Here is a 24919-nt window from a genome sequence, read left to right as displayed (position 1 = left end):
CACACACACACACACACACACACACACACACACACACACACACACACACACACAAGTGCACTCAGAGCTACGTGGAGAGGAGACACGCTCCCAGTGTCAGCTGGAAAGTGAGTGGGTTGGGATTAGTCACTTCAGTCCTGGAGCACACACAGCCCGTCTCCTCAGGACACACAACAACACTTCAGAGTGTCCAACCCCCTGAGGGACTACAATCTTCTACATCAACTTCAAAGCATCAGCAGCCAAGAGGTAAGAATCTTTATCTCTTCGCACATTTTTCATACAAACACTGAGCTGACACAGTTCTCCTGTGGAAGCAGCTTTTTCAACAGCTTAAATTGTTATGTAGTTATTTCAGAACCCAGTCTTCAACATTTTAAAAAACGGATTTCAGAAAGCACTGGGCTTTTTTTTTAACCGTCACATGTTCACTTTAGGAGTTAAACTTACAGTCAAAGTCCTGCTATGATGTTTTTATGATTTTATTGCGCCTAGAGTGAAGGAAGGAGACGTTTGGCTCAACAACACTCTTCTGTAAATGAGTTTTACCGCCATTTAACCTGCTGAAATAACATTTTGTAAAGCAGCAACGAGATGTAACTGCTAATATTAATGTAAAAACTCGAGACAGAAAACCTTGAATGGTCATAAGTGCAAGTGTATAAGGTTTTGTATTTATTTCATGCATTTTTTTTTTGTTTCATGTTGGAATCATTTTTATTCCCATTTAAATAATTCATAAATATTCTGTATTTGGGGTGTGATTAATTAAAAATGTTGCTGTCAAAAAAAAGGCATGTCTTAACCTGTCCCATGTGACACCCGGCTGTTGACAGCGGTGAATTCTTGGCATATTTGTGAATGTTCCGATTAACATCTGTTTCACCAAAATGCTGCTCCTCCCAAACAAGAGATTACGGCTCATTATATAACAGACTTGGACTCTTTTCATAATACGACTCGTCATCTTGACAACAAGTGCCATCAGCCAAGTTCATCCAAAATATTTCATGCAAAAACATCTCCCCGAGAAGTTCCACCTTCAAAGCGTGTGCTGCGTTTTGCTGTTTTGGGTGAATTAGAGGTGAGGTTTTAAAAGATACAAAGAATTGTCTGTGTGAGACGGTGAGGGCGCCTGAACATCTTGTCCGCAATGCCGAGTCGGACTTTAAGTCCCTCATCAATGGGGCATCCTGTTGAAGCAGCACATACCATAGTCCAGTTAAACCAACATCCTGGATTTTAATTTGGCAAGAGATGTCGCTTCTTTTCAAATGTCAGCCTCATCCCTCTCGGCACATATTTCCTGTCATCCTCGACTCGCTTTGGCAGACAGTACTGCAGAAATTATTCAAAGTAATCCAGTAAAACTGAACAGTACGGAGTTCAAAGATGAGGAAAAAGATGAAAGCTGTAATAATGTTTTACAAAGGTTTGGTTGATATTATCAGTTTGCAGAATGACAGATTTGTTAGGAATCCTGATGTTATCTTTGGCCTGTAACACAAGCCTTAATAAATCAGGAGCTGTTCTTTCTCACGTGGATCACCCAACATACGATAGCATACAAACTAAAGGGTAATTAGTCGCCTTTTTCTTTTCCCAGCCCTCTTTAGAGGTTTGTTTGCTGGTCCTGTTCAAGCCCACACACAGCTCTAACAAATAGGCCCGTAAGGGAACCGTGCAGGGGAGATTCCTTTACAAACCAACAGAAACAGAATTCCCCATTTCCTGTTTCTTTGTAAACTCTGCTCTTAACAATTTAAATGAAACAAACAGAATGACGTGCTCTTTTAAAAAGAAACAAATGTTGGTCTAAAGTTGGCTTTTTTTTCTGTGTAGGAAACATGGAGGGCCTCTACAACAGTTATGAAGAGGACTTTACATCAAATGAAAGCTACGACTACAGCTATGACCACAGCCATGAACACAGCGTCTGTGACAAAGAAGCCGTGCGTTCTTTTGGTGGCATCTTCCTACCGATCATCTACGCCCTGGTTCTGGTGGTGGGCTTGGCTGGGAACGCCCTGGTCGTGGTGGTCTACGTGTCCCGACTGAGACTCCGGACCCTGACGGACGTGTGCATCCTCAACTTGGCCATTTCAGACCTGCTGCTCCTCTTCACTCTGCCCTTCTGGGCTGCCGATGCCGTCCACGGCTGGAGGTTGGGTGAAACGGCCTGCAAGCTCACCTCCTTCCTCTACAGCACCAACTTCAGCTGTGGCATGCTGCTGCTGGCGTGCATCAGCGTGGACCGCTACCGAGCCACAGCCCAGAGCACGGCTGGCAGAACCGGGACGGGTCCGCGGGTGAGGACGCAGTGGCTCCTGGTTTGTGTTGGCCTGTGGGCTTTAGCCAGCTTCCTTGGCCTTCCCGAGCTCATCTTCTCCACGCTGAAGCACTCCCATCACAGGACCGGGTGCACGTCCATCTACCCGGCCAACATGGCGCAGCCGGCAAAGGCCGCTCTGGAGCTGACGGAGGTCATCCTCCGCTTTCTGCTGCCGTTCCTGGTCATGACGGCGTGCTACTGCCTGATCGGGCGGGCGCTCGGCAGGGCCGCCGGGGTGCGGCGGGAGAAGAAGTGGCATGCCCTGCGGGTCCTCCTGGCGGTGGTGGCTGTGTTCCTGCTCACCCAGCTGCCCTACAACATGGTGAAGCTGTGCCGAGCCATGGACATCATCTACCACCTCGTCACGGACTGCGAGGTCAGCAAGGCCCTGGATCGGGCCCTCCAGGTGACGGAGAGCCTGGCCCTCAGCCACGCCTGCATCAACCCGGTGCTCTACGCCTTCATGGGGTCCTCCTTCAGAGGACATGTCCTGAAAGCTGCTAAGCACCTTGGACAGCGGCTCAGACACTCAAGACAAGTGGACGAGGAGCCGGCGGTGGAGATCGCCCTCCACACACCCAGTGAGAACCAGTCCCAGTCTGGTTCAGAAGAACAAGATACCACCACCTTCACCATCTAAGACCCCAGCATGTATTTACTGTAAGCACTTCTGTGTACTTGATATGTTTACACACTTTTACTATCACATAAAACACATACAAATAGTCACACATATTAGATCTTTGGATAAAAACTATGTAAAGTGATGTTTTATGAACTAAGCTATGTTTTTTTGTATAAATTATGTATTTTCCTAAATAAAAAGAGCAAAGTTCTCTGCAACACATACACATGTTTGAATTAAACCCAGCTGTATCTCAAGCTGCACGATTTTATCACTTTGGGTTTTTCACAACAAATCCATTCAACTTTACAATTTCTGCGTTGGATTCCAAGAGATCATCTGCATCTCATTTCGTTACATCCCGTGGCTTCGGGTTGGGATGAAGGATGGCGAGATCGCACAGTGGGTGACCCATTGAGTCAAAACACATTTGGCAGGCAAAGACAGACCGGCTCACAGCAGGAAGGAGCCCCTCCGTGCTATCGGCGTAGTAAACAGCAAAGCTGGATGTTCCTCGGAGGAGCTTGAAGCATAACTGTTGTTTTTAATCCTCTCGTCTTTGTTTGTTTCGATAATTTAGGCTCATAAACGGGGATGATTTGCAGCAAATCGCTCCCTCCAGATCACTTTTTCACATTATTTGGTGCCATTGTGCAACATTATGCCAAACGTAACTGGGCCGAAACGCTCGGTGCGTCAAATCTTGGCTCAGGGTACCGAATGGCCTCAGTCCAACAGTTCTCAGTTTGTTGAGACCCTCTTCACCCTCCAACGCTGAGGGTTCAGCTTGTTTTGGCAAAACATCCAGACTAGATCCACAAAAGATTCTTCCTATTAAACTTTTTTACACAAAACAAACTGGCTGCTCATTTTATTTAGCATGCAGTCAACCTGTTTTCACCATGATACCTCACAATGTGGGTTTGTGTACAGCAAACACTTTACACCGACTTTAACTTGCAACAAGTAAAGGCATGACAAAACACTGGGAAAACACAAGAATTAAGTTGTATATTACCAGGTAAAGAGGTAATTAAGGAGCTTTAGTTCAGGTCACAGGTCTCATGAAAACGTGTTACCACAAATTTAAAGTGACATTTTTAAACAGCTGAAGACATTTGAACCTGAGATCAAAACCCAGCTGTGATATAAAAAAAGGCAAACAGATTCCAAAAGGGTGTGCAGTTACAAAAAACAAAGTTTAATAATGTCAAAACATTTAAAGAGCCCGGAATTAAAAACCTGTTGGATTCCACTAAAAGGTTTGCATAACAGTGTTTTGGAACGTTGTGCTCGTGTGAGTGTGAATGCAAATGTGAGCACCCCTAAAACAAAACAAAACAAAACAAAACAGCAGGTCTGGGAGTAATTTAAGTGCATTATCATGCCCACAAGACAGACTTACATCATTTCCACATCGCAGAGCTGCACCGTCTGTCCAACTTTCCATTTAAAAGCCACGTCTTTGCCACAAACAGCTTTGTAGGAAATAACAAATGTAAGGAAGAAAACTGCATCATATTGTGGTGCAGACTGATTACAGACATTCTGGTAAGTTTAGATTTGGGTTGGAAATTAAGTTAAAATAGTAACTTTTGTAGTGTAATTAAAATAAACTTTTTTTAAGATAAATATCAATTGAAATTCAGATTTTGGTAATCTGGTAGTTCGTTACATAATAAAAAGCAGTACTATACAAAAGTCTGGGTTCTTCTTGTTTTGCTTCCTATGAGCCTCATTTTTTTTTCTTTTTTTTAAACTACCGGTAATCAAGAGTTTTTAAGGTTTTTAATGTTTTAGATAAACATTTGGCTGCTTTTTCAAATCATTTACAATTTGTGGACCAGTTTCAAAAAGGAATGTTTTTGTTAAATCATCTCTGACTAATAAATCATTCAGACATGAAAAAGCTACCAGTGAACCATAGGAACCTCTTTTAAACCATCTTTGAGCATTTTGTTACTTTCAGATCATCTTAAAGACACATTTTGGTTTTAGTTCATTAGTTTAGTTCAGAATAAATATCAAATATAACAGTGTGACACATAAATGACTTAACTGCTGAAAACTTGACCTACAGTCAATCGGCTGAAAGATGATGAATCTCTTGGGCCGTGCGTGTGTGTGTGTCAGGTTTCTGCTGACTTTTGTTTTTTCTTCTTACTTTCATTTCCTAAAAACTAAATTTTGAGATATTGTTAATCATCTGCTAAAAACAGTTTCAGGCCTGACAGTTTTCTCTTTTTCTTCATTTGTCCACGTTGCTAATTTGAATCAAACACTGGACAACCTGTTGTCATAGTGAGGTACAAGAACTGGAAAAACAATAAAGAGGGAAAATGCAACCAAAGTCCAAAGAAAAGCATTTGTAAAGACCTCCGGGAACCCTCAAGAACTACTGATTAAGATCACTTTAAAATTCGAAAAGGTCTGACTTATTAGAAGGGAAATAGAAAGAAAGTAGTGTGGTTTAAAACTTCTGCACAGTACTTTGCATTTTTTTCAATTCTCACACATTCTTAAAAAGGCTCTCATGTACCTTATAATACTGGGAAACACCCATAACCTGTCAGAGCAGGACTGGCAGTGTACATTTGTTTACTGGAAAGGAGTTCAGCACAGCAAAAACACCCTCGCACATATTAACAACACTATCCAGCTTGACTTTTTTTCCTAACTAAAATGAATAAAACAGAATGGAGGCTGGATATTGTGACTCATAAGAAAGAAAAGGACAAAACTATTTGAATAACAGCTTTGCGTAGAGAAAACCCCAAAACCCCACCACAGGTCAGAGAAAGCATGAAAATGGCCGTCAACACACCCACATTCTTTCCAAACACAAAGATATATTCATGCTGGCAGAGGACATTCTTGTAACTCCAGGGAATTCTTTTCCACCAGTGGAAGTTTCACTTCCGAAGAAGAGGAGAAACGTTAAGGACGAGTCTGACAACAGATGTGCGACAAGTAAAAATTGTGAGTCACAGAGCGACGTTAAATAAAACGATTAATGATTTAAATATGAAAAAGAAGGATTTAAAGCATAACATCTCCTTTAAATTGACTTAGCATTTCATTTATTCTTTTTCTGCTTTAGCAACTTGCGTCACTTACAGTGACTCAGTCCAGAGGTGAAATATCAGCTGTGGTGACGCAGTCATGATCTGCTGTAGTTGGAATCCATGATCTTATACTAGTTCAGTTTTCCTGGCAAACGAAGTCTTTTTTTGTCAGGATAAAATAGATTCAAGATTTTAGGATCATTAAAACATGTTTATGTTATATAATGCTATTATACGAGTCATCTAAGCTTTTGATTGCCCATATGTTAGCAGTTTGGATTAGCATGCTTGCTATCCTAATGACTTTTTAAAATAAAACAAAAAGAGAAAAGGCATTTAGGGCAGAAGATACCCTTTGACAAAAACTTGGTTTATGGTTTTTCCTACTTAAAAACGCTTTCAAAGAAAGTTTATTTAACTCACATAAAACTGCTTGTATAGTTTATAACATCTGAGGACATTTAAGCTCGTAAATAAACCATCAAACACTTCAGTGTTTAAGATTAGGTGACTCACCGCTGCTCCACCACTTTTTGCCATTTATAACGTAGCTGTCTTCCTCCCTGCGAAGACTGCACTCCATGTTGGCTGCGTCACTGGAGGCAACATCAGGCTCTAAGGAAACAAGTTACAACATTTTTCAATTTTATAAACACCGTTTGAGTTTTAAAAGTAGAAAATGTTTACCGGCACGAGATGGAAATTCCAATTCCCCGTCATTTATTGGAAGAAATAAAACACACTGCTGACAAAAGGCATCCCCCTCCTGATTCATCCCCCAACCCCACAAAAAAGAAGAAAAACATAAATATATAAAACTGGACTAATGTGTTTATGTAATCCACTGGGACGTTCGCACCCACTGTGATCACTTCTGGCAACAACATGTTTCCAGACAAAGTAAAGATCAAAGAGGAACAGAACGGGAAGAAATCCCATGTATGAATCAGTGTTTGGTGATGTTGGCAGGTGACACTTCCCAACAAGATTTGAACAGTGTCCGTAACAGGCACGCCAAGTCCACGCGCACCGCTTTCCGACCGCAATCAATAGTGGAACAGCAGAAACGTGTCATTAGGATGAACTGAGGTGAGGGGGCAGGAAATGGGTGGAAAATCTTCTGACTTTTTCCAGATTTGGGAACCAACCCCGAGCAGAAAGCTTTAAATGAGTGAGTTCACACCTGGGATTTCACTGCAACCACGACAACAGAAAGAAAGCAGTTCATCTACTTAACTAACTTCCAAACAAAACAAGATCTGCAGGTCACAAACAGAATAAAAACAGATTTGAACAAGTCACAAAACACTGATGGACCTTGGAAACTAACAGGTTTTAAAATTTGCCCATTTTACTGATTTTTTTTTTTTACACACATCTCAACGTAAAAAATAAAAAAGGAGAATAAAATAACTGAAGTGAGATCTTAACCAGCGCAGTGTCAGCACATTCCTGCTCAATAAACACACAGACTGTAATGGACAGTCCTCCTCTCGCTCCAATGCGCCACATTTCCTTCTGCTAGACCACACTCAAATCCCAGTTTAGAGGTGAACAAATGAGCCATTCTGCTTCTGACATTTTTAAATAAAAGAGACCTGGAGCTCTGCTGCTCACTGTTCATGAAGAAATTGGATCCCTGCAAAAAAAATTGCCCAAAATAAAAAAAGTTTTTCTTGAAAAATATCAAGTCTGGAGATTAAAAAGCCATCATCTGATTGCTGTAAAGATGCATAATCCAAATGATTAATTTGCTGTAAGTGATATGACTTGCTAATACTTATTCCACATAAATAAAGCTCTTTCAAACTGGCCACACGTTGGTTTACAACATGAGGAATCAACATCCTGTTTGACATTTATTTATTGCTTCTGTTGGATTTTGCTCTTTTTTAAGGCCATTTTCATCAAAAACTGAACAAAGCTCACTGAGCACTCAGTAAATGAAATATATGAGGCTATATTTTAGAGCTACTGCTTGATGAAATAAGAAGGTAACACCCAGTCCCGACAGGACGGAGCTTTCAGGGCACACGCTTGCTTAATTGTTGCTGTCGAAATGTTTTTCGCAGATGGTTTCATTTATTTATTTTTTCAAAGAAACTCAAAAAGAGACAATAAAACATCTTAATGGAAACCCTGCTCCATATCAGCTCAGTAGGTGGTCTCAGGAGGCCTTTGATTCTAGATTGTTACATCCTCTAAAAGCTGGATGAGTTTTGTTTTCCTCTGGTGACGAGGTGAGAAAAGTACCTGTCATGCAGAAGCAGGAACGGATTTCTCCTCTCAGAAGAGGCTCCAGCCATTTCTTCTTCTGCTCTTCTGTGCCAAACATGTGGAGGATCTCCATGTTCCCAGTGTCTGGAAAAAGCATGCACTTTTTTTAATACTTAACGTAGAATACAGAAAATCCATCTTTTTCAAGCAAACTTTGAGATGTTGTGTGTTTTCCTTTTAAAATGTAATAAAGGAAGTGTGATATCTGAAGAGTGCAAGGCCACATCTTGACTGTAAAACATCCAACACCCTTTCTGGATGTTTCACCTGGAGCGTTGCAGTTAAAGACTTCAGGAGAAAACAGGCAGCGTCCAGTTTCTTCTGCAATGTAGGCATAATCCACCTGACTGAGTCCACTGATGGCAGGCAGGAACAGGTTCCACAGCCCCGCCTGCCTGGCTTTCACCTGGGCTCACAGATAAAAGAAAAGCACAATTACTTCTGCCAAATACATATTAGTGATGCCAAAATGAGCTAAATAAGCTATAGCAAATAAACACACACAAAAAGAAACAGTTGTTGTAGCAGTAAAACTTGAATTGAATTTTAAATCACTGATGACAGTTTGTGGTGTCTGATGAGTCAGAAGCCGTGCACAGCCTGCTCTAAACTAATGAGAACGCTCAGTCTGTTGGAAGGTGTTCTAAAGAATTATAAACACATGAGGCTGCATTTTAATTAACTTTTTTTTTGCAAAAACAGCAATATCAAAATCCTGCATACCTTTAGGTCCTCTATGATTTGAGGTGGGTGCCATCTCTGTGGAGACTGAGCGTGTTTACTGTAGTACTCCTCAACTTCCTGGTGGAAAAATAAAAAAGCAATTTATCACCGATCAGAAAAAACAAAGTTTGGAATTTCATGTTTACGTTTCTCTCATAATCTTCATCAGAGAAAACGAGAAAAAAGACGTTTAATTTAACAATGAGAGATTTTATTTTCTGGTGTTTTTTTTTTCCTGATGCGCCCAATTCTTTCACAGAAAGAAGCAGTAAAAACCAGAGTTCAAGTACAAATACTTTGTTACTGTACTTAAATAGAATTTTTGGGTATCTGTACTTTACTTGAGTAATTACAGCGRGTAAAATAAGTATTGAACACGTCAACATTTTTCTCAGTAAATAAATTACTAGAGGTGCTAATGACATGAAATTTTCACCAGATGTCGGTAACAACCCAAGTGATCCATACATACAAAGAAATCAAACCATAAATGTCCAGAAATTAAGTTATTTGTAATAATGTGGAATGGCACAGGGAAAAAGTATTGAACACATGAAGAAAGGGAGGTGTAAAAAGGCATGGAAAGCCAAGACACCAGCTGAACTCTCTCAGTAATTAGAAAGCAAGCCTGCCCCTTGTCAGTGCAAGTTAATACCAGCTGGTTCAGTCCCAGATGATGGCCAGGTATCACACAAGAACCATCTGAAGATGGGTAAAAGTAAAGAGCTCTCTCAAGACCTTCACAACCTTATTGTTGCAAAGTATAATGATGGCATCAGTTACAGAAGAATGTCTAAACTTCTGAAGGTTCCAGTGAGCACTGTTGGGGCCATAATTCAGAAGTGGAAAGAACATTATTTCACCATAAACCAACCACGACCAGGTGCTCCTCACAAGATTTCTGACAGAGGAGTGAAAAGAATTATCAGAAGAGTTGTCCAAGAGCCAAGGACCACTTGTGGAGAGCTTCAGAAAGACCTGGAATTAGCAGGTACGATTGTTTCAAAGAAAACAATAAGTAATGCACTGAACCACCATGGCCTGTATGCACGCTCACCACGCAAGACTCCACTGCTGAAGAAACAGCATGTTGAAGCTCCTTTAAAGTTTGCTGCACAACATTTAAACAAGCCTGTGTAATACTGGGAGAATATAGTCTGGTCAGATGAGACCAACACTGAACTGTTTGGATGCCAGAATACACATCATGTTTGGAGGTCAAATGGCACTGCACATCAGCCCAAAAACACCATACCAACAGTGAAGTTTGGAGGTGAGAACATCATGGTGTGGGGCTGTTTTTCAGCATATGGTACTGGCAAACTTCAAATAATTGAAGGAAGGAAGAGTGGAAAAATGTACAGAGACATTCTTGATAAAAAAAATCTGCTTCCATCTACCAGGATGATGAAGATGAAACGTGGCTGGACATTTCAGCAAGACAATGAGCCCAAACACAAAGTCAAGGAAACTCTCAGTTGGTTTCAGAGAAAGAAACTAAAGCTGCTGGAATGGCCCAGCCAATCACCTGACCTGAATCCAACAGAAAATCTATGGAAAGAACTAAAGATCAGAGTTCATAGAAGAGGTCCACGAAACCTTCAAGATTTGAAGACTGTTTGTGTGGAAGAATGGGCCAAAATCACACCTGAGCAATGCATGCCACTAGTTTCTCCATACAGGAGGCGTCTTGAAGCTGTCATTGACAACAAAGGCTTTTGTACAAAGTATTAGATACATTTCAGTAAGTGTGTTCAATACTTTTTCCCTGTGCCATTCCACATTATTACAAATAACTTCATTTCTGGACATTTATGGTTTGATTTCTTTGTATGTATGGATCACTTGGGTTGTTACCGACATCTGGTGAAAATTTCATGTCATTAGCACCTCTAGTAATATATTTACTGAGAAAAATGGTGACGTGTTCARTACTTATTTTACCCGCTGTATATAAACTGAAACAGCTAGACTAGTGCATCCTAAATTTAACATAATTAATTATTTTAATAAGTCATAGATTTTCTGTAATTTATTAGGAGGTGACCACCCCAAAAAATGCATAAATGACTAACTGCTCACTTTAAATCAATACTTTTACTTTTAATACTTAAGTACAAAAATATCAGATACTTTAAGACTTTTACTTAAGTAACATTCCTAAAGGAGACTTTAAATTTTACCAAAGTAATTTTTTGGTAAGATACTTGTACTTTTACTCAAGTATCACTTTGTTGTACCTTATACAACACCGGTGAAAACCCTATGATGCTCGGTCAACTGTGACGACTCTGCATGCAACATAATTCACTTAGTCCAACAGACTTGTTCCTTCCCTCACTCTAATTAACAAATCCTGATTTCATGAATGATCTGCTCTGTCAAATCCGGTCACGATCAAGCTAAACATCCATCAGAGCACACACACACATCTCTTCTGTTCTCACCTGCTGAGCCGGAAGCACGTTTTGTCGGATGAAGTCTTTGACCTGCTGCAGAACAGCCCGGCCTTTGGCCGTTTGAAGGAACAGGCCGTCTTTTGTTGGACCGGAGAGAGGCCTGGGCACGAAACACATCTGAAATGTTTAAAACCTGGCAGGAAATACTGGAAGCAACAGCTGGCTGCCAAATTCCAACACTTCTCTGGCTCAAAGTTCGGGCCTGTGGGTGGACTCAATCAGCTTTGTGGCTCAAAACAACAATACATCTTGATGAGTCATTTTGAGACAATGTTTGGCTTCTTTCACAATAAATTAGGTGGACTGGCGAGCATTAATCAATCCATAGCTACCATTCACCTTTTTATAAGTTGCAAGGCTATTTCAGCCAAAGGCTCCACATTCTGACCAAACTCGTTGGCGTTGGGCGCGCTGGCGTTCCCCTGCAGGTAACGAGCATAGATCCCCTGGTGAGAAAAATACAGAAAATATTCAATTGCTTCTATTGCCAGGATAACTATATCAAAACTGCTCAATACTAACAACTTAGCGTTAGCTGAAATCTTTAGAAGTAGGTAAGACTTTGATAAAAACAAAGTTTAATTCTGATTGGAGCAAACAGCTCATCTGAGCAGAATCAAGCCAAAGTGGATCGTTGCAGAAAAAAAACTTCAGCCACAAAAATTACACGCTAGTTCATGCAAGCTCTACTTTATAAGTCTTTACAATATTGTTTTTTTTTTTTCCATTACACCTCAGTTCCAGCAGAAATCAGACATTTCTACAGAATTTGCCCCAGGCTTCGTCAGAAGTGCTACAGCTTGCATGTTGTTTGCATGTTCTCCTCGTGTTTATGTGGGTTTTCTCCAGGTACACCAGTTTCCCCAGACTATAAACATGAATGTTAAGGTTACCTTCAGGCCTCCCTTTCAAAAACAGATCTATGATCTCAATAAGCCTGGGTAAATTAAGGTTAATACAAATAAACAGCTAGCTGCTATCTAGCTCGCAAATAACCATAAGTGTGTGAAGTAAAACTGACCATGGTGTACAGTTTATAAAATAGCAATCATGTGAAAAGCTATAATGTTGTGATCCATCACATCACAATGAGGATTAAGTCCAAATGTGGAATGTGGAGAAATAGGCAGATAGAGGGTTTTGATTTAAACGTATGCAAAACTTGCATTTTGTCAAAATATAATGAATTAATGCCTCATTAATGTATCATTTGAATGAACTGTCTGAAATATGCTTGTTTGTCTTTGTGTCTATGGTGTATAATGATGTGATTGTGATGCTGTATTTCTGAGTGTTTTATGTGCTGCAGAACAGGAACCTGCTGTAAAACAGCAATTATGCTGAGTCAGGCTTGATTTTTAGTAATCTTTTCCTGTTGAATCAATAAATCTAATTAAATCAAATATAACCCTAATTTTTTTGAAGCATTTTTTTGAGTTGTAACAAAAAAATAAAACAGATTGAGGAAAAATGTCTTAAAATTTTGAAAATTTCCCTGTGAGCTAGCAATGTTTGTTTCTTTCAAACCGGGAAACCTAATATACAAATAATATTTGCGGTTTTCTCTTTAAATCGACATAAAAAATACTCAATAGATTTACCTAAAATTAGGATTCAGACCTAGCATTATTGCGTTATTGTAACCAACAAGACAAATTAAGTCATATCTCTGCAAAAGCTTAAGAGATCTGAATGATCCAGGTATCAAAATGTAGCTTTTAAATCCAGGAATTTGAAATTGTAATTAGGTAATTTTGGCCAAATTTGATTTAATCTTCATTTCGACATGATGGGTTACATATATAAATTTAGATTTTGTTTTAACGATGGCAACCCACACGTGGCCCTGCTCACATCAGCCACTAATCAATATGGTCAGATTCAAACTTGATTTTTTTTTTTCAATCTGCGGTAAATCAAAAGTTATTTAAAGTACAAACTTGATGAAAACCTGAGCAATCGCAGCCATTTTAAAGACAGACAGAGCCAAGAAGAAATTCAGCTGTGGCACAGAAGCAGGTTGGATTCCTCGACATCTGCAGTAGATTGAGATAAGGTCGCCAGCAGCTGGAATACCTGCACAGAGAGAAACAAATATCCATAATAATAATAATAATAATAATAATAATAATAATAATAATAATAATAATAATAATAATGATGATGATGATGATGATGCACGTGTAAAAAATTAAAAACAACTGGGACACAGATGCTATTGGCCACGTTCAGTTCTGTAAAGGTTTTCATTAAGAACTGATGTTACCTTCTATCCCCTGTAAGCTGCCAACTGTTTTGTTAATGCTGAGGTTTGCAGGCAGGTATTGAGGCATGAGGAAGTAGGCGAGATCTACCAGCGGGTTCCCTGTGGTGGACAACTCCCAGTCCAACACTGCTATCACACGGGCCTTAGAAACCAACACCCCCCTCGATTATTTAACTGCTGAAAAATGCAGCGTTCTGATATGAGTTCAGCTCTTGGACGTTGTACCTCAGTTGGGTGGAAGATCAAGTTGTCCAGTCGGAAATCTCCATGGACCAGCGTGAACTCGTTATCATTCTCAGGCAAATTGTTCATCAGCCAATCGGACAGCTCGTTCATGGCAGGAATGTCTCTGTGAGCTGCTGCAGAGTACTGCCTCGTCCAGACGGACACCTTCAAAGAAGAAACATTTCAGACTTTTAGTTGTAGAAATTTTCCAATTGAAATAAACAGCATTAGTTGTTTTTTTTATTTTTTATAATTGATTGAGTAAAATGTGACATCTAACTTGTCTTTTGCAGTACTGAGGCCCTTTTCCAAACCCTTCAAGTTGCAGTGATGCTAAGTCCAAAGAATGCAGCTTCGCCAACACTTCCACCGCAGCTACGTACACAGCCGTTCTCTCTGTTGGACTCAGTCCAGGGAGATGAAGATCTCTGAATATACGGCCCTGAGCAAAGAAAGCAGATGAACAATGGCGGTATTTAAAGAAAATAAATCTTCAACTGGAAAACAAATCACTACGTTGTTGCCAATTAAACATATTCAAATACCTGGGAATCTCACGATAATAACTTTACAATGATAGAAACAGTGTAACAATGTGTGGGAACTGTGGGAACTAGGAATGTGACTCAAATGCCCAAACCTACCTGCACATGACCCATCAAGTAGAACTCTGTTCCTATTACTTCAACATCAGAACAGAACAGGAGGGGCTCAGGGACGGGGAACCCAGCAGAGAAAAGAGCCTTTTGCACCTGAAACTCCCTATCCACCTGCACACAAACATCCTGTTCACAACCATACTAAAGACAGAGATCCCCTTTAGTAACTGTAGGGGTCACCTCGAGTCAAATTATCAAGGAACTATCTTGGACTCAGTCCTCTGATGGGCCTTCGAATGGACAAAAACTCTGTTCCACTTAGAACTGTATTTAGGCCACCCAAGGCCACTTGCCCTCTAAATCAGATAAAAACATAAGAATCTTCTCTTATTTGATTTAGCAGTCTCTTAACTGAAAGTATTGCGCATTTTGATAATCAGAGAATGTTTATCAAAGTTACAGGAGAAGAGAGGACAGATCTCTTTTCTCCCTCAGTATGATTTCAGCTATGTAATGGTTTTTCTGTGGGAAAAATTCTTATTTAACTAAAATAATCTTTATGGTTTAAGTTGATGAAATGTCAATGTTTTACTTGTCTGAATCATATTTGCAAATGTTTTGAACTTGAAGCAATTTATTTTTCTTTCAGTTATGTTTTAAACAGTACTCATCAGGGGTCTCATTTATAAAGGATTGCGTGGAAACCATACTAAAAGTGAACGTACGGCCAAAAGGCGGAAATGGCGTACGCCCAAAAAAATTCAKATTTATAAAACCGTACGTACGCACGTTTCTGCGCATCTTTCATTTATAAATCACAGCCTCACGTCAGAGTTTGCGCACGAGGTCCCGCCTCAGGTTCTACCCTCTACACGCCCACATTCAACCATAAACGGTCAATGTAAAGTACCTCATGAATGTTAAGATGTATTTAAATCAGTCAGATGATCAATGCCAACAAAAGTGATTGGTTCAGACACGCTCCGTCGTGCGTCTGGAGGATGACAGGTGCTGACTGACAGCTGCTCACGTGAACAGAATGTCTTTAAATGACACAGATTTTCCTTCATTTTGATTTAGAGTAATCTAACGATTTTTATAAAAAATAAAAGTAAAAAATCTCAGCTTCAAATTAATTTTCAATCAGAGTCTATAGGACGATAAAAACAATAACAATTAAATAAAATAAGTTAGGTAAAATTAGGAATAAGTCCCCCGCTCTTCTCCTCATCCTCTCCCCCTCCTGCCTGCTCTGTTACCTGCGGCAGACCCCCGCCCCGCGCGTGCGCGCGCGCACGCACACACACACACACACGAATGCACGCATCCCCCCCGCGCGCGCGTGACAAACACGGACTGGATACACACCCTGCGCGTGTATCCAAAGCTTTTGCTGTCCTGCTGTTCTTATCGGGGAGGGGTCTGTGTGGACGTAAACGAGTCAAAGAGCACGCCTTGGGGTCCCCTGTTCGACGGTCTAAAGACAGATTCTCCGGCAGCGCCCCCACCTACCTGGCAGGTGACAGAACATCATCTCAAGGTAAAAGCTGGCTGTGTGTGACGTCGAGGTCTGACCAAAGCTGAGCACAGAACGCTTTTACCTTGAGATGATGTTCTGTCACCTGCCAGGTAGGTGGGGGCGCTGCCGTAGAATCTGTCTTTAGACCGTCGAACAGGGGACCCCAAGGCGTGCTCTTTGACTCGTTTACGTCCACGTCAGCCGTAACCAGAAGACAAGGCCTCGACTGGAACCCAGGTTGTAAATAAAACTTCCGTCTGGAGAGTTTCTGAAGGTGGATAAACCAGGCGTGGTTTTCCACACTGTGAGGTTTCCCCGTTGGGGTGAAGGGGCCAAACCTGACACAGTTTTCAGCTTTTGATTCCCCGGAGAGAATCTAGCTGTTACAGTGACTGACGGTGGTCAGTCACCTTTACTCTCTGTCTTTTCTCAGTCTGTCTGCTACTGAGACGGGCAGAAACTGTTAGTTCCTAAAAGCTTAGAGAATCTATGGTCCACCCTTCAGAAGGTTAGATTAGAAACAGAAATTATCAAGGAAAGTGTTAGTTTCAGAGCTTGCTGTGCCTCCTGAAACAAAACAAAGATTATTTGCTGCTGCTGTGTGGTTCAGAACAACACATTTCATGACCCATTTAAATCATCTGATGAGTACTGTTTAAAACATAACTGAAAGAAAAATGAATTGCCTCAAGTTCAAAACATTTGCAAATATGATTCAGACAAGTAAAACATTGACATTTCATCAACTTAAACCATAAAGATTATTTTAGTTAAATAAGAATTTTTCCCACAGAAAAACCATTACATAGCTGAAATCATACTGAGGGAGAAAAGAGATCTGTCCTCTCTTCTCCTGTAACTTTGATAAACATTCTCTGATTATCAAAATGCGTAATACTTTCAGTTAAGTGACTGCTAAATCAAATAAGAGAAGATTCTTATGTTTTTATCTGATTTAGAGGGAAAGTGGCCTTGTGGCCTAAATACATTTCTAAGTGGAACAGAGTTTTTGTCCATTCGAAGGCCCATCAGAGGACTGAGAGTCCAAGATAGTTCCTTGATAATTTGACTCGAGGTGACCCCTACATAACGCACACTGCATTGGGACCACACACATTTGGTTTTCAGAGTTTATTTTTTGTAAAACTCTTTTGTGAAATGTGCGTTTAATGTAAAGGCAATTTGTCAGTTTCAAAGCAAAGTCAGTTTGTTTATATTTAGGACAAACTGGTTATTTTATTATATTTGTTGATAGGCTGGTGGTCAAAGATCAGTCAATTGACTGTTATGTCATCAGTCAAAAAGGCCGAGCTTACTGCATTCCAAACAAAAAGGCATTTCACAAAATTTATCTATCCTATCTTTTTAAGTGAAGTCAAGCTTATATATAAAAAATAAAAAATGTGCCTTTTAGAACAATGTTGTCACTTTATAGCTGGTTTTTAATTACGGTACACTTTTGATTTGTGTAGGAGAAAAACACTTGAAATTAAACTGTATAAGGACAACAAAGCTTTATATAGAAAAGGTAAATTAAAATATTTTGATTCTAATTTTTTTTACTGTTTCTCAGAGTCATAAATCAAACCAAACTATTCATATTTAGAAAACTTTTCGCATCATGTTGAGAGTGAAGCTGGTGTAATGCTGCCCTCTGCTGGACAAAGGCCGCAATAACATCAAACAAAGTTGCAGATTTCTGTTTTGTTTAAAGCCGTTTAGTGTTTGCAACACAGTTGTGAACACCTGATGATGTATTAGTAGCAAGCTTACCCTGTGAGCCCTAGGCAGCAGCATGCCTGAGGGTTTCTTCCGGAGAACATATCTGTTTGAGGGGGTCTCAATGAGAAAGGTTGGATTTGACTGACCTAGACTGGAAGATAACATACATTGTGTTTCCAGTTCAGCTTCACATAGAAATAATTTGGAGAGTTAATGAAAAGGCTTAGCTGCTTACCTGTACTGTCTGACTGTTAACGTGTCATTATTTGACACCCGCGACTTGACAGACAGGTATTTTTGAAGATTACCAACACTGAATGTGTGCTGTGATCGCACAGGAGTTGTTACCTCTTCCATGTTACAGTCCTTCTGGATTAATCATTGCAAATCATGAGTGAGCCAGGTAGCTGACAACGCAAACGTTACCCATTATCATTTGTGGGCGGACTTATAGTCGGATATACGTAGAGACCACTGTTTTAGCAAAACGTAAGAAGTCGTACGTGCTAAATGTCTAGCCATGTGATATCTTCTTATATGTCTATAACCGATTTTGAACCAGCCCCTCAATAAAGCGTTCCCATTTTTTTATTTTAAATAATGTACCCACTACATTAAAGCTACAATTGAGTTATATAAAATAATGTCGAAGTGCGTTTTAACCTGACTGCTCAAATTCTTGAGTGGCAAATAAAGAAAAAGATTATTGACGCTGGTCGGAACAGTTGAAGAACTGTGCGTGTTTTCCACACGGATGATATTTAGATGCGCACACAACCTGACAATTGATTTGAGGAAAGAAGACGTGTACTTTCCGTCTTGATTTTTTTCCCGCTTGTATACATTTACCATATAGATGACAACAGTACAGTTTATTTACATTTTGTAACCACATTTGTTTTATTAAAATGGCGACGGTGGAGGAGCTGAAGCTGAGGGTGCGAGAGTTGGAAAATGAATTGATAAAATGTAAACAGCAGCAGCAGTGTGTAATAATGGATGATTCTCAGGCGATGAACAGACCCAAAATTGACAAAATGAGCGCCGAAGTTGTGGATTCCAACCCATACAGGTATCCTTTATTTTTTTTTATAATAATTATCGTGACTGTTTTTGTGTTGTAGTGCGAGCAGAGGCGACGCCCTGTTCTGACCACAAGCTAATCTCAGCTGTTTTGTCTTTTCAGCCGTCTGATGGCTTTAAAAAGAATGGGAATCGTGGAGGACTACGAGGTATTTTTTTAACGTCTTAAGAAATATAAACTAGTTGGTCTTTGTCCTGTTTCTCCACACGTGTTGAAATTATGCTTTGTTTGTTGTTTGCACACAGCTGTGTGCATCATGACAACTAAGTGATGATCCATTGTTATGTTTACATAGTTTATTTACAAAACTAAGCAAGTTTTTTGAATAAATAATCATCTGGAAATTTGTTTACAGAAAATCCGGAGCTTTTCAGTAATTGTAGTTGGTGTTGGGGGAGTTGGCAGCGTGACAGCTGAGATGCTAACTAGATGTGGCATTGGTAAGGTAATAAAAGCCTTTTTTCTCCCTCGTATTAAAGCATTATGGTGAATACCTTTATGTTTGTCATTCTGTATTTTTACAGCTGTGCTCGTGTGTTTGCATCTTTGTCACTATAGCTGCTGCTTTTTGACTATGATAAAGTGGAGCTGGCCAACATGAACAGACTGTTCTTCCAGCCACACCAGGCAGGCCTCAGTAAAGTGGAAGCAGCAGAACACACACTCAGGTCAGCAGATGGTCACTATTCTTCCATTCACAACTGTTTAGTTTATTTTATTTTTTTTATTTTACTAAAGTGTGACTCATGTTTACCAACAGAAACATCAATCCTGACGTGACATTTGAGACCCATAACTACAATATCACAACGGTGGAAAATTTCACACATTTTATGGATCGCATCAGGTTTGCAGACCAGCTTTATTTTATGTCTTTCTGTCCTGTTATCTAAAAGCACCTCACAATAAATGACTGTCTTTTCTCAGTCATGGTGGGCTGGAAGAGGGGAAACCAGTGGATTTGGTCCTGAGCTGTGTGGATAACTTTGAGGCCAGGATGGCTATCAACACAGTAAGGTTTTCATTAAAAAATAAAAAGTTGCAGAGCTGCACTTCTAGCTAGAAATGTCTGATTTTATTTATTTATTTTTTTGTTGTTGTTTTCAGGCTTGTAATGAACTAGGTCAGATCTGGATGGAGTCTGGTGTGAGTGAGAATGCTGTGTCAGGTCACATCCAGCTCATTATCCCTGGAGAGACGGCCTGCTTTGCTGTATGTGTGCACTTAAAGATATATTTTCATTAACAATGTTTGATTTTTACGCCATGAATTTAAGCTGTATAACATCTGTTTTCAGTGTGCTCCTCCACTGGTGGTTGCTGCCAACATTGATGAAAAAACCCTAAAACGAGAGGGTGTGTGTGCTGCTAGCTTACCAACAACAATGGGTGTGGTTGCAGGTATCCTGGTGCAAAATGTCCTCAAGTATGTTATTGTTTTATAGCCATGTTAAACCTTCAAAACATTACGTTAATATATATTAACAAAAAATAAGTGGGTGAAGTTAACCTGAATGTTTTGTCCTTTAGATATCTGCTGAAGTTTGGCACAGTAAGCCATTATCTTGGCTACAATGCCATGCAGGACTTTTTCCCTTCCATGGCCATGAAAGCCAACCCCCAGTGTAACGACCGCCACTGCAGGAGACAACAAGAAGAGTACAAGGTACACAAGCTCAGTGAGAATCTCGCTGCTTACTATTTCATTCCTTTATCAGCCAGACACCCTGACACCCTAACGTTTCCTATTTTTCTGACATTTTCAGAAGAAAGAAGCAGAGCGGCCGAGGGTGGAAGTTGTGCAGGAAGAGGAAGAAGAGATAGTACACGAAGACAACGAATGGGGTGAGCGAAGAGACTTCAGACATACAGGTGTTATTTTGGATCGATCTTTGTCACATGCATTAGAACACACATTTGTGCCTTGCAGGTATTGAGCTGGTATCAGAGGTCACTGATGCAGAGTTACAGGCTGCCTCAGGAGTTGCACCAGACCTCCCAGAAGGCATCCAAGTAGCTTATACTATTCCAGCAGAGGCAAGTTTTCTACCACAAATAGAAGCAGTACTTCAAATTGTCACATTGAATCGCTATATTTTGCTTTGTTTTCACCTTTTTAAACTAACATTTCGTGTTTCTTACAGAAAGCAGCGAAAGGAGAGACGGTGGAGGAGACTGAACTGAGCTTAGAAGACTTAATGGCTCAGATGAGAAAGTTGTAGGCAACAATCTGAAAATTTGTTTCTTTTTCACATCCATACTTTTAACATTTTCATTTAACATTTTTAACAGCCAATATTATGGAATGCATGAAACATGACGTTAAAAGCATTTCACACATAAAAGAAACGGCTCTTTGAATGGAATCAATTTAAAATTTAAATTTATTAAATATCCATGAATGCATTAAATGATAGTTTTCCTGAAGATCAAGTGGGTGAATGTTCCAGCTTTTCACCTATGTGGTGTTCTTCTGCTGCAACAGTGTTGTCTCAATAAAGTATTTATTAGATGGACTGAAATTGTAGTACCATGCTCTTTTTTTTTCTTTTTTTGTAAAGGTTTTACATATTGTAATTACCGTACTTATCTTTTTTTTTTAGCTTAAAATGCATAAAAAAATCTAATTATCAATAACCCATGTATAATACTACCCCCCCCCCCCCCCCCCCCCACACACACACACACACTATGAATTATTTTTAGGGTTAAATTTCTAGTATTTTACATGAATAAATACAGTAATAACAGCACATGATTATATATAAATAAACCACTGAAAAACATTGTCTGGTTCAGGTAGGACATTTATTGCATTGGAATTTAGGTGAATTTAAATGGCACAAACGTGTTTTTGGCAGCATCCTTACAGTTTCTCTGGTTAAACGATAAATGCAAACATAGTGTTTTCATGTAAACAGCTACATCAGAGAAAATGTCTCCTCAGACAACCTTTCTCTAACTTGTTTTGGACTTCGATTTGTTCTATTTTTATTAATGAACAACCAAGGTTATGTAAACGGTAGGTGTCCTTGTACTTGAAGATAGAATACGATTTGTTTTAAATACACATTTGATTGTACTTGCAACTTACTGTTGTAGATTTGACAACAAAAAGTGCTTGAAGTCTTCTAGTCCTGGCTTTTTTTTTTTTTTTTKAGAAGTTTTTTTTATATGTTTGACTTTTGAAGTTGTTCACTTGAGCTATAAATACAAAAAATAAAGTGCATACAATCGATAACTAAAACTGAAAGTGTCCGTTGGCACAAAGTTGAGAAAAATAAATGGCAACAAATATTTTTAAGTTAAAATTTGAGTTCCAAAAATCCAAGCTTGTAAAAGGGGACTGATGTAGTGTCTCACTAAAATAACAAATCCATGTAAAAAAACTAACAAAAAACTATAGTTTCTGATGTGAGGATGTGTAGAAACTACGCAGTACCTCAGTAAACCATGACGATCTGTTGATTCTTTTTTTGAGATGAGGCAAAAAAGTTCTGTTTGAGTTCTGTTTATAGTACTTTTGGACAGGTGGCACCATCAGGTTCACCTCGGAGCATGTGGCAGTGGAGCTGGCCCCTTCACGCTGAATGTGTCTCCACTGGAGGAGTGGCGCGACGGGGCGTTGCCACACACTAACGATGGCTCCGCCTCTTTAATCTCCATCGCGCGCTTATAAAGCTCAGCTGCTCGCTCAAAGTCACCCCTCTCAAAACTGGATTAGGACAATAGAAAGTTAAGCATTAAGGAAAAACATTTTATAATAAAACATTAGAAAAACAATATTAAAACTTTTTTTTTTACCTAAGCACAGCCAGGTTCTTTAGGGTTTCTCCAACTCGTGGATGTGAGCGGCCTAAACTATTCTCGTACACTTTGAGTGCTCGTTCATACAGGGGCAAGGCCTCGCTGTGCTTCTTCTGTCAAAGGAAAAGAGATGTGTAGCTTAGCTAATTATAGAAATAACAGCTTTAAAACTACAGAAATACAACTAAACGCAGACCGTGAACAAAATTACATTTTCAATCCATAATGAGGTGTCTCACCAGCTGACAGTAGATTACAGCGAGGTTGACCAGTGCTGTGGCTACACTCGGATGTTTAGGACCAAAACTCTTCTCCCTGATCTCTAAAGATAACTCATAAAGTGGAACTGCTTTCTCCAGCTTCCCCTGAGCAACACAACGAACAGGATGGATGAAAAACAGCGTCACTAGAAGCGTTTTTTAACGTTGAGCATAAACAGGCAGTCGTGTCTCACTCTGCGTTTATAGAGCATGGCCAGGTGTTTGAGCGTGTACGCCAGAGAGGGGTGGTCTGGCGACAGGGCTTTCTTGCGGATCTCCAGCGCCCTCTCGTACATGTCCTCGGCCGTCTCGTACTCCCTCCTCTCGGTGTGCAGCGCAGCCAGGTTGTTGAGGGACTGAGCGCAGTCGGGGTGATCCGGGCCGAAGACACGCTGGCGCATCTCCAGTGAGCGGGTCAGGAACACTTTTGCTGCACTGGTGAGGGGAAAAAAATAAATAAAAAGGCTTTCAGGCAGGTTAGCTCTTCACTGTGCAAGTCTGGATCACAAATGAATCTTGGTTTTTACGCAGCGTTGCAGCAAAACCTGTCAAACTCACTCCAGGTTGTTTTGGAGGTAGTAGAGGACGCCCAGCTCGTTGAGTGTTTTGGCAGAATCTGCAGAGTCTTTTCCCAGAGTCAGCTCCTCCAGCTGGAGGGCTCTGCGTCTCAGCAGAGTGAAGCCATACTGACAAAAGCAAGGACAGAAAAAGTAGCTATGTTTAAAAACATCAGGGTGACACTTCAGCTGACATTGTGAAATTCGCTCACCATATGACCTTTCTGGCGTGCAGTCTTCTGCCGGATCTTAACTGACCTCTTCTTGAGTTTCTCAGCTTGTTCATACCTGGCGATAAAAGTTTTGTTACTCTTAAATATCCTCAAACAACTAGCTTTCTACACTAGAAGAGCTCCACTGACTTGTTTTGTTTCTGATAGAGCACAGCGAGTGACTCGAGCTCCCGGGCCACGCTGGGATGTTCTGCCCCGAAGGCATTCTCGCTTATCTCGAGCGCTTGCTTGTACAGCTGCTCGGCATTCCCGTATTTCTTCCATTTGACGTAAACTCCGGCCAGCTGGTGCAGAGAGCGCGCTACGCTGGGATGGTCTGGGTCCAGGGCTGTCTCTCTGATCTCAAGAGATCTATGTAAAGGTGCCACAGCCTGAAAATAAAAACATGTAAATACATAAACACAAACATCCAGTTCTCACTTGGAAAACCAAAAAAGACCTCTACCTGACTCGGGAGGCCCAAGTCTTTGAGAAAACGCCCCAGAGTTTCGTACAGGTTTGCGAGTTTGGTCATGTCTTCTTCACTCTCGCAGCTCTTCTCGTAGTTTTTCAGAGAGTCAAAGTACTCTGTCGCCATGGAACTTTTGTCTTTGCCCACGTGCTGCCAATAGGCCAGCAGCTCAGAGAAATGACCCCTGGAAAGAATCAAAACTCATCACATGAGGCTGAAAAATAATCGCCTCCTGTGTAAACGTGACTCCAGTGAGCGCCACGTACCTCTTGTAGAGATTTTGGGAGACAAACAGATTCAAAAGACAGAGCTGGAGTTTAGTTTGTTCCTCCTGCTGCTGGAGCAGCCAGGGTAGTTCATCTGCGACCCGCCACGTCACACGGTCCTGACTACAAAAGTACACAGAGTAATGCACTGAAGAATGGGACTGGGACTTTATACCAGAGGTTCTTAACCCATGGGCCGCCACCTTGAGGGCCTCAAAAGAACAACAGTTTTTAACTGTGGGCCACAGGGCAGTGGGACAGCATTGATTTTGAATAAGGTGCAATACAGTTTCTCACCACTAGTAACAGCAGTGCGCCACTCAGATGTTTAACAACTTTTTTAATATGTAGAAGAAGAACCTTAGAAACCTGCCGAGAATGGAAACCTATTTTAAATGAAAAGTAGAAGCAAAAATCTAAAAGTAACTCATCAAAAAACACCAAAGTTTG

The 24919-nt window shown here is 40.4% G+C and overlaps 4 protein-coding genes across 6 annotated transcripts in view; 2 read left to right on the top strand and 2 right to left on the bottom strand.

Annotated features, from left to right (window-relative positions):
* Nucleotides 1-18333, bottom strand: part of acad11 (acyl-CoA dehydrogenase family, member 11) — a 22386-nt gene extending 4053 nt beyond the window's left edge. The window contains exons 1-13 of the mRNA XM_014013386.1: nucleotides 18048-18333; nucleotides 17864-17963; nucleotides 14617-14742; nucleotides 14253-14414; nucleotides 13973-14137; nucleotides 13748-13889; nucleotides 13433-13557; nucleotides 11821-11927; nucleotides 11470-11581; nucleotides 9023-9100; nucleotides 8567-8705; nucleotides 8276-8383; nucleotides 6539-6637 (exon numbers count right to left, since the gene is read on the bottom strand). Coding sequence (XP_013868840.1) covers nucleotides 6539-6637; nucleotides 8276-8383; nucleotides 8567-8705; nucleotides 9023-9100; nucleotides 11470-11581; nucleotides 11821-11927; nucleotides 13433-13557; nucleotides 13748-13889; nucleotides 13973-14137; nucleotides 14253-14414; nucleotides 14617-14742; nucleotides 17864-17963; nucleotides 18048-18169 — 1585 coding nt within the window. The 5' untranslated portion in view covers nucleotides 18170-18333. The remainder of the gene's footprint in view (nucleotides 1-6538; nucleotides 6638-8275; nucleotides 8384-8566; nucleotides 8706-9022; nucleotides 9101-11469; nucleotides 11582-11820; nucleotides 11928-13432; nucleotides 13558-13747; nucleotides 13890-13972; nucleotides 14138-14252; nucleotides 14415-14616; nucleotides 14743-17863; nucleotides 17964-18047) is intronic.
* On the top strand, nucleotides 31-4310 carry ackr4b (atypical chemokine receptor 4b). The gene is made up of 2 exons (XM_014013390.1): nucleotides 31-249; nucleotides 1843-4310. Exon 2 carries the CDS (start codon nucleotides 1848-1850, stop codon nucleotides 2970-2972), a length of 1125 nt encoding a protein of 374 aa, XP_013868844.1. The 5' UTR covers nucleotides 31-249; nucleotides 1843-1847; the 3' UTR covers nucleotides 2973-4310.
* A 222-nt stretch (nucleotides 18334-18555) lies between the features above and the next one.
* On the top strand, nucleotides 18556-21417 carry uba5 (ubiquitin-like modifier activating enzyme 5). Its single transcript, XM_014013389.1, has 12 exons — nucleotides 18556-18884; nucleotides 18999-19044; nucleotides 19252-19341; nucleotides 19455-19564; nucleotides 19657-19743; nucleotides 19824-19908; nucleotides 20004-20108; nucleotides 20194-20321; nucleotides 20426-20561; nucleotides 20662-20740; nucleotides 20826-20932; nucleotides 21040-21417. Exons 1-12 carry the CDS (start codon nucleotides 18721-18723, stop codon nucleotides 21115-21117), a joined length of 1215 nt encoding a protein of 404 aa, XP_013868843.1. The 5' UTR covers nucleotides 18556-18720; the 3' UTR covers nucleotides 21118-21417.
* A 267-nt stretch (nucleotides 21418-21684) lies between these two features.
* The window catches only part of nphp3 (nephronophthisis 3), an 11481-nt gene continuing 8246 nt past the window's right edge, over nucleotides 21685-24919 (bottom strand). For 2 of the 3 annotated variants that reach the window (XM_014013377.1, XM_014013379.1), the window contains 9 exons: nucleotides 24470-24592; nucleotides 24198-24387; nucleotides 23882-24123; nucleotides 23732-23807; nucleotides 23521-23648; nucleotides 23157-23397; nucleotides 22942-23067; nucleotides 22700-22815; nucleotides 21685-22610 (listed from right to left, as the gene is read on the bottom strand). In XM_014013377.1, the coding sequence (XP_013868831.1) occupies nucleotides 22442-22610; nucleotides 22700-22815; nucleotides 22942-23067; nucleotides 23157-23397; nucleotides 23521-23648; nucleotides 23732-23807; nucleotides 23882-24123; nucleotides 24198-24387; nucleotides 24470-24592 (1411 nt within the window). In that variant the 3' untranslated portion in view covers nucleotides 21685-22441. Of the gene's footprint in view, nucleotides 22611-22699; nucleotides 22816-22913; nucleotides 23068-23156; nucleotides 23398-23520; nucleotides 23649-23731; nucleotides 23808-23881; nucleotides 24124-24197; nucleotides 24388-24469; nucleotides 24593-24919 lie in introns of those variants that run through there. The other variant, XM_014013378.1, reaches the window with a different exon arrangement.

The sequence above is a fragment of the Austrofundulus limnaeus genome, unplaced genomic scaffold (assembly GCF_001266775.1).
Source record: "Austrofundulus limnaeus strain Quisiro unplaced genomic scaffold, Austrofundulus_limnaeus-1.0 Scaffold100, whole genome shotgun sequence".
In the NCBI taxonomy this organism is placed as follows: Eukaryota; Metazoa; Chordata; class Actinopteri; order Cyprinodontiformes; family Rivulidae; genus Austrofundulus; species Austrofundulus limnaeus.
Note: the sequence above shows the minus strand (reverse complement) of the source record. Positions and strands in the feature narration are given on the sequence as shown.

Coding starts and splice junctions, on each gene's coding strand:
- uba5 (XM_014013389.1), top strand. CDS start 18,721: ATGGCGACGGTGGAGGAGCTGAAGCTGAGGGTGCGAGAGTTGGAAAAT. Junction 19,045..19,251: donor GAATCGTGGAGGACTACGAG/GTATTTTTTTAA, acceptor ATTTGTTTACAG/AAAATCCGGAGCTTTTCAGT. Junction 20,562..20,661: donor GACAACAAGAAGAGTACAAG/GTACACAAGCTC, acceptor TGACATTTTCAG/AAGAAAGAAGCAGAGCGGCC.
- ackr4b (XM_014013390.1), top strand. CDS start 1,848: ATGGAGGGCCTCTACAACAGTTATGAAGAGGACTTTACATCAAATGAA.